The 8,198-nt window shown below is 63.5% G+C and overlaps 1 protein-coding gene across 1 annotated transcript; it reads left to right on the forward strand.

Moving 5' to 3' along the window:
* The first annotated feature begins 4,415 nt into the window (after positions 1–4,415).
* Positions 4,416–8,197, forward strand: KREMEN2 (kringle containing transmembrane protein 2). Its single transcript, XM_026485078.3, has 9 exons — positions 4,416–4,557; positions 4,803–4,977; positions 5,764–5,855; positions 5,956–6,080; positions 6,284–6,437; positions 6,735–7,067; positions 7,134–7,256; positions 7,339–7,417; positions 7,653–8,197. The coding sequence occupies exons 1-9, from the start codon at positions 4,416–4,418 to the stop codon at positions 7,861–7,863; spliced, it is 1,434 nt and encodes a 477-aa protein (XP_026340863.1). The 3' UTR covers positions 7,864–8,197.
* Position 8,198: the final 1 nt, after the last annotated feature.

Here is an 8,198-nt window from a genome sequence, read left to right on the forward strand (position 1 = left end):
CGTTGCAGGGCCACAGAGACATCCCCTGCCCTGTCCTGTCACAGAGCGAAGTGCACAGGGGCAGGTCCTCGGAAGCTGGCCCCTCCGTGGATGGAGACGGGTCAGCAGGGCAGGGCCCTCCTCCTTCCCTGCTCTGCTCTGCTGCTAGTTTCCCCCAATAAACCCGATTTTATGATGTCTACACCACACGGAGCCTCTGCCCCTTCCTGTGACAGTGAGCAACAGTTACGAAATCAGGTTTCAATTAAGAAATTCTTTAAAAAGTTCACTAGGGTTAACAAAAATATCAAAAAGGAGCTCAACTTTCAAAAATGGGGATCGGTGGCTGGCTATGGGAGTCCCAGCCCCCAGTTCCTGCCCCAGGGGGTAAGGTGAGCATCATTACAATGCTTCTCATGGCTCCGCTCCCCCTTGGCCCCCGCCCAGCCTCCGGTCCCCACATCCTTCCTGCAGGAAGGCGGCACCAGGGACCTCCTTGTGCCTGAAGCTGGCAGATGCTTCTCAGAGCTTGCTCGCACTCGGCACTGACCACCGTCTGCTGACCCCTCCCAAGGAGGGCTCCTCTCAGTCCTTGGCCTACCTCGCTGCAGCCTGTTCCCGCCTTCCTGGAGGGCTCCTCTGTCCCCACCGGCCTAAAAGCTGCACGGTTGGTGTTGTGGGGACTGGACCCCAGCCCTTCTCTGCCCAGCCGCTTGGAGGGTTCCCTGTTTGTCAGTCTGCAGCATTACCTCCGTGGCCTTGGCCCTGGGTAACCTGTGGGCGGGGCACAGGCAGCAACGGGGGTCATCCACCCACTGTCCTCCTCATGATGGAAAAAAATCACCGAAAGGGGAAGTAGAAAGGTGGTTCTGGGGGGCCGGGAGAGGGGAAGAGAATTACTGTTTGATGGGATAGACATTCAGCGTTGCACAATGATGCGAATATACTTAACACTATTGAAATGTTCACTTAAAAACGGCTAAGATGATAAACTTCATGTTAGGTGTTGTTTACCAGTGAAAAAAAGAAAAATGAGCAGATGCCAAGAGCCAGAGGTGCTTGCAATAAATCCCCCCCCCAAAAAAAAGACTCTGGCTTCTGGAGGGGTTGTAGAGGGTGAGAGTGGGGAGCTGGGCATGAGTTTGGAATGTGATTCGCCCAAGGAAGAGGTGGTAGTAGCCCAGACTAGGGAGGTGGCAGCAAGGATGGAAAAGGGACAAGAGATGAGATGGCACGAGCTGACATGTGTGTTCATGTGTAGAAGTCCTAACCCCCAGGACCAGAGTGTGATCCTGTTTGGAAATAGGTGATTGCAGATGTGATCAGTTAAATGAGGTCGTACTGACCTAGGGTGGGCACCTAAGCCAATATGACTGCTATCCTTATAGAAAAGGGAAATTTGGCCACAGACCCACACACACAGGGAGAATACCATGTGAAGTTGGAGCCAGACATCGAGGTGATGCTTCTACACCCGCGATGGCCAGCTAACCTCTGGAAGCTAGCGGAGAGGCACTGAACACATCCACGCTCACAGCTCTCAGAAGGAACACTCCCTGCTGACGGCTTCGTCTCGGGATTTCAGTCCCCCGTCTGTGGGACTCTGCTAGGACGTCCCAGGAAAGCAAAGGGGAGACAACGACTAGCCAGGCAGGAGGTGGGCCAGTTGGAGCTCAATTGTACCAGTTGTTGTAACAAGCAAGCCTCCAATCTCAGCAGCTTCGTAACACACGTTTATTTCGCACGCATCCCCACACTTCCAGTTGGTGGGCACCTTCTACCAGGTCACTCAGGAATCCAGCTCCTTCCACCCTTCCCAGGCCCTGGGCATCTTGCACATCTGTTTGGTGAAGGGAGGAGAGAGAGCCCTGGCAGGGACCTACCTGTGCGCTTTGCAAACCTGGAGACAGTATTAAATACAGGTTCCAATGAAGGTTCTGATGGAGGAGGTCTGGGGTGGAGCCTGAGAATCTGCACTTGTAACAAGCTCCTCGGTGATGCTGCTGCCGGTCTGGGCCCCCACTTTGAGTACCGAGAGGCATCACTCCTGCCCACACCCCACTGGCCTCAACTCGTGCCCACAGATAGATGCAAGGGGGGCAGGGAAATGAAGTTCAGCTATTTGCACAGGAGCTGGAGGAACCTGGATCAGTTAACACAGGGGAGGCCGGAGCAGGTAAGAGGGACCTAGCCCTCCCCCCACAGCAGTACTGTTTTTCTGGGGGGACCAAGAGGAAGTCCTGACTGAGACTGTGGGGCCCTTCAGCCTTCCTGAACTCCCTGTAAGTGACAGGGTGGGGGCCAAGGTCTTCTTTAGTTTGAGGCTCTGTGAGCCATCTGGGACCGGAGCTTGCCATGAAAACCCTGCCCCTCATCTCAGTGCCCCAGTCCTGGAACTAAGCATCCCTCCCCGTTATCCAATAGCTCCCCTGCAGGAGACTGAGCCCTTGGGGAAGGGGAGGCCGAAGTACAGCAGACTGGACGACAGCTCGGTCCACCCCTGCCAGGACAGGAGCCAGTCCCTACTCTGCTCTCCCTACTGACCCCTGTCCCTGTCCCCCACCTAGCCCTTCCCTGGGCAGTCTGTGACCATGGAGGTGACGCTCCCCACCCAGCGCCATCACAGAGGCCATGGCCCAGGCCTGCAGTCCCCAGAGGCTCCCTGTGGACCAGAGACTTGGGAGGACACATACAAGCCCCAGCAGCAACTGCCTCTCCAGAACCCCCCTACATGGGAGAAGGGGGCCAGGCGAAGGGTGGCCACCGGTTGTTGCCTGGATAGGGGGGCCTTAGACAGGTTGTCTGTGCTGGGCTAGCATGCGCAGGGGAGACTCCCAGTCCAGTGCTCAGCGGGGCCAGGAAACTGGGAGGTGAGCCCCCGCCAGCCTGGCCGCTGAGAGGGTTGCCCCAGGAGGTGACCCTGGTGTCCAGTTCGAGTTTCAACAAGCCCATCTCCTTTGAATGTTCACCCTGTGGGCTGCTCACCTGACTAGGATCCGAGAGCTTCATTACGAGGTACTAACTGCTAGGTCTCCGGTCCCATTGTCGCCACGCACATCTTGGCCTTTCTAGAATCCTTCCTGTACGCCCCCTATCTTATGGGCAGGGACAGGTCCGTCAGGGCTGGACAGCTTGGTGAGGGCCTGGGGAGAGGTGGGGAGGCTGGATTGAGGGGCAAGGGATCTGGGCGGGGCGGGGCAGCTGCGGGCCCGGGCTACCACCCATCTCCTCCCTGGCGCCCGCCCCCGCCCTCCCACGCACCTGCGCTGGCCTCCCCCCAAGCCCTGGGGGCAGCCGGCGGGCGGCGCTGGGAGATCAGAGGATTCGGAGGAGTCGGGCCCGGGGGAGGGGGCGGGGAATTTCCCCCCACGCCTGCCTGGGCCTGCTCCCCTCCCCCTCCCCCGCCAGGTTGGGGGTGGGGGGGCTCTGCTGGGGGAATTCCACTGCGCTGCGAGGGCTCCAGGGAGCCTGGGCTGGGGGTCCTACGGAAAGAAGGGGGAGGAGAGGAAGGGACAGGCTGGGACCAGGGGCGCAGCTGCCTTCCTCCCCAGACACCAGCTGCCCCTGCCTGTCCCGGATTGAACGTCCACCATTCCCGCCTGTCTCGCGGGCGCAGGGGCAGGGAGTGGCACTTCCTCCGTCAAACCAGAGGCGTTCGGTACTTGGGGACAGGGGCGTGAGGATCCGAAAGAGGGTGTGCATTTGGGCTTCCGACAATGAATGGGTGACAGCCTGGGAGTGCATGCGTGCGTTTGACATAAGGGTGCCTGTGAAAAGGAGACTCTGCGGTATTCCGGGGCGTGTGGCCTCGGGAGAGGGTCGTGTATCACCCCCCCTTAGGGTCCTGTTGTCCGCCAGCCTGGACTGTCCTCCTCCACACACCCCCTAGAACCTGCACGGACCTTGAGGGGGGGAGGGGAGGGGTGAAGCGTGCCGGGACACCGAGGGTCCCGGGGCAGTGTGTTTGGGGGGGGGTTGTTGGCGTGGGAGGCGTCTGGACCTGCTGCCTCCGCTCCAGTCTCGGGCGGGGCTTCCCGGCCTCGGGGGATGGGGTGGGGAGGGAGGGACTCAAGGGGGAGGGACCCACAGAGGGACGCGAGGGGGGCAGGAGCCACTGCGTTAGAGACCTGAGCGAAGGAGACTCAGAGAGCAAGGCGAAGCGGGAGGGGGCGGGCGTGGAAGCCAAGGCAAGACCCGGAGCACTGAGGGGCAGTGACGAACAACGCCCCTAGCCAGAGAACCCCGGGGATACCCCAGTGGGGACACAGGGGCAAAGAGACGCCTCCAGGGGTGAGAACCCTGGGAGGCAAATACCCGCGGGAGTGAGTTCACCGCCCCAGACGGAGAGCGCCGCCCAGAGTGGGACGAGAACAGACGGTCAGAGGACAACGCCCCCCAGGTCGCCTGGAAGACCCCGGAGCGACCCCGGGGGCGGCATGGACCGTGCGTGGGCCAGGGCAACCTCTCTTTGGTTGGGGGCGAAGGAGACACGGGCCCCGCAGGGCCTCCTCCTTCTCCTCCTCTTCCTCCCGCTGCTGCCGCCACGCGGGGCCTCCGCGGGGAGCCTGCACAGCCCAGGTGAGTCTTGGCCCAAGGACTGAGCCGCGGTCACCGCTCTCTCTCCTCTGCCTCCGCGCCTAGATCCCGGGTCCCGAGGCTGAGGAGGGGGCAGAGCAGGTGGCGGGAGCTGCTGAGCAGCCCCAGGGCCCCATAGGCGCCGGGGCCGCTGACTGGGGAGCCGGGTGGCAGTTGGAGGCGGGGGGTGGGGGGTGACGACGCGGGCGAAGGTCCGGACCTCCCCAGTCCCCGCGGTCTTCGTGCAGGCCTGTCCGAGTGCTTCCAGGTGAATGGCGCCGACTACCGCGGCCACCAGAACCGCACGGGGCCACGCGGAGCCGGCCGCCCGTGCCTCTTCTGGGACCAGACGCAGCAGCACAGCTACAGCAGCTCCAGCGACCCCCAGGGCCGCTGGGGGCTGGGCCCGCACAACTTCTGCCGGTGAGGGGCGGGGCCTGCGTTGGGGGCGGGGCTGTGCACGGCGCGGCCGGCGTTGGCCTAGGGCAGGGCCTCGCACTGGGTGGAACGGGGGTCGCGGCTGGGCAGATACAAAGTCCACCGGAGGGTCTGGGTGCGGAGCCTAGGCGAGGGACGAGGCCTAGCCCGTCCTGGGGGCGGGGCTGGACGCTCAGAACATTGTCGGACATGGAACCCTCCTTAAGTGCCCAAACTCTGCAGTCTCAGGTCAGGCCTGGGCATTCTAGGAGCTCGCGCGAGCAAGACCCTATCAGGCGGCGAGCCCTGGAGTGAGGGTCCGGGCCCTTGCCGTACAACTGATTTGAGGACCTCTACTCGTTGTGGAGGGATTCGGGGTTCAGAGCCACAACTGGTGTCTGGAGCTTAGCGGTAGGACACCTCAAAACTCAGGGCTCACCACGTTTGTTCTAAAGCAGGGTCCCAAGGCAAGGGAGGTGGCTGAGGCCCAAAGCAGGGTTGGGGACACACTACTGTTGGCCTCAAAATCCTCACGTATAAGGTCACGTCCTAGCAACAGCTGAAGCCCAATATACGCCCTCAGGGCCCCTTTAAGGACTCCCCACCGACCCCTCTGAAGTCGACATCCAGAAGCACGTGGGACAAACCAGAATTTGTGCGACAACGGAGAGGAACACACAAATAAGTTCTAACACACAGGGTGGCCATTTTGCGAATAGGCTGTGGGGTGGGGCCTGGGATTTGCAGCATTTGGGGGTGGCGAGATCCGGACCACTTCTCCCCCACCGGCAGGAACCCGGACGGCGACGTGCAGCCGTGGTGCTACGTAGCCGAGACAGAGGAGGGCATCTACTGGCGCTACTGCGACATTCCCACGTGCCACAGTGAGTGGGCCTGGCCGGACACGGGTTGGGGCGCTGGGCTGCCTGGGTACAGTGCCCTTTTGGAGGCACCTGACAAAGCCTGACTCTGCTGCCCGCTCAGTGCCCGGATACCTGGGCTGCTTCGTGGATTCGGGGGCACCCCCCGCCCTCAGCGGGCCCAGCGGCACCTCAACGAAGCTCACGGTCCAGGTGTGCGTTCGCTTCTGCCGCATGAAGGGCTACCAGGTACTGCTCCCCACCTCCGGCCCAGAACCGTGACCCCTGAACTTGATCTCGGGACCCAAATCAACTCCCAACTCTGACGTCAAACCCTGGCGCTGATTTTGGAACCTCCAGCCCGATTCCCACTTGCGACCCAGACCCTAGGCTCCCACTACCCCGCCCCTGCCCCAACCACTGCCTCTGGGTCACCCAGTCTGTGCTCCCAGCTGGCGGGCGTGGAGGCTGGCTACGCCTGCTTCTGTGGCTCTGAAAGCGACCTGGACCGGGGACGCCCGGCCCCAGCTACCGACTGTGACCAGATTTGCTTCGGCCACCCGGGCCAGCTGTGCGGCGGCGATGGGCGTCTGGGCATCTACGAAGGTGAGGAGTGAGTGGGGAAGAGAGGGCCTGGGGGAGCGGCGGAGTTTGAGTGAGACCCGGGAGCTTGAAGCCCTCATAGGGGGCGGGATCTGGGACGCGCAGAAGAGGGGACCCGGCAGATCTTGGGGGTCAAGGGCGGGGCCTGGGGTTGAAGGCGGGGCTTGAGGAGGGGACTCGCAGTCCTCGGAAGGAGTGGGACCCGGCTCAGGCGGCAGGGGGGCAGGTCTGGGGTCGGAGCCCCGCGGGGGAGGGGGTGGAGCCTGGCCGGGGTGTTCTGACAGCCGGCCCCGCCCACAGTGTCCGTGGGCTCCTGCCAGGGCAACTGGACCGCTCCTCAGGGCGTCGTCTACTCCCCGGACTTCCCGGACGAGTACGGGCCGGACCGGAACTGCAGCTGGGCGCTGAGCCCGCCGGGCGCCGCGCTGGAGCTCACCTTCCGCCTCTTCGAGCTGGCGGACCCGCGCGACCGGCTGGAGCTGCGCGACGCCGCCTCGGGCAGCCTGCTCAGCGTCTTCGACGGCGCCCGCCCGCCGCCGCCCGGGCCTCTGCGCTTGCGCGCCGCAGGGCTGCTGCTCACCTTCCGCAGCGACGCGCGCGGCCACGCGCAGGGGTTTGCGCTCACCTACCGCGGTGAGAGCCCGCCTGGTCGCCCCCCGCCCGCCGCCCCGCCGCTCTGCTTCACACTTCTCTCCGCAGGGCTGCAGGACGCCGCTGACGACCCGGCGCCCAAGGGCTCGGCCCAGACCCCCGCAGCGCCCCCCGACTGGGCCAACGTGAGCTGCAGCCCCCAGCCTGGGGCTCCGGAGGCCGCGATGCGGGGTGAGGCGGGCGTGCGAGGCGGGAGGGAGTCTGGGGAGCCTCCCCTTCCAGACCCCGTCCTCACAGCACCGTGCGCCCGCAGCCCGAGTCTTCTCGACGGTGACGGCCATCTCGGTGCTGCTGCTGCTGCTCCTGTCGCTGCTGCGTCTGCTTCGCCGACGGTGCGCCCCCTGGGGCAGGGCCTGAGGGCGGACGCCTCTGTGCCCCGGGCGGGTGTGGGGGGGAGCTGCTGGGAAGCTGGGGCCTCCAAGGGGAACGGGGCTAGGAGGAAATACTGGGTTCTTGAGGGCCGAGGCCTTGCGTCCACACAGGGAATCGCGCGTGGGATCGCAGGCGAAGCAGGATGCTGGAGGTAAGATCGGTTGGGGGTTCGGCTGACGTCTGCTCCCTCTCTAGGAGCTGTCTGCTGGCTCCGGGAAAAGGCCCCCCAGCGTTGGGGCCTTCCCAGGGCCCCGGGAGAAGCTGGGCTGTGTGGTACCGCCGGCCTCGAGGGGCGGCCCTGCCCTGCCCTCCCGGGGACCCTCAGGCTGAGGGTCTAGCCGCGAGTTACCGGCCCCTGAGCGCCTCCAGCCAGAGTTCCCTGCGCTCGCTCATCTCTGCTCTCTGACTCGGGACCCCCAGGGTCCACTGGACTCTCTGCCAGCGGGATGGACACCTGAGAGACTTCATGCCTCACTCCACATTGACCTTGCGCCCCTTTAAGGGCAACTCGGTCCCTGGTCATCCCGTGGAGGCCAGACATTGGACAGGAAGCATCTGATTCTATTATTGAGAACTTGGTCTGACCCTCAGGGTCCAGATGGTTGAGGCCAAAGAGCAAGAGGAATTCCAGCTTCCCTTCTTCATGAACCTTGATACGGGGTCTCTGATTTCAGGTTGCTTTGAGAGCCTCTTGGGGTGGTCCTGGACTGCTGCCCTAAGGGAAATGTGAAAGGTCAAGAA

This window comes from Ursus arctos, unplaced genomic scaffold, assembly GCF_023065955.2.
Source record: "Ursus arctos isolate Adak ecotype North America unplaced genomic scaffold, UrsArc2.0 scaffold_2, whole genome shotgun sequence".
NCBI classification, from domain to species: Eukaryota; Metazoa; Chordata; class Mammalia; order Carnivora; family Ursidae; genus Ursus; species Ursus arctos.

Excerpts from the sequence above, each read along its gene's own strand:
- KREMEN2 (XM_026485078.3), top strand. The coding sequence starts at position 4,416 with ATGGACCGTGCGTGGGCCAGGGCAACCTCTCTTTGGTTGGGGGCGAAG. Across the intron at positions 5,856-5,955 it reads CGACATTCCCACGTGCCACA|TGCCCGGATACCTGGGCTGC; the intron begins GTGAGTGGGCCT and ends CTGCCCGCTCAG. Across the intron at positions 7,257-7,338 it reads TCCGGAGGCCGCGATGCGGG|CCCGAGTCTTCTCGACGGTG; the intron begins GTGAGGCGGGCG and ends GTGCGCCCGCAG.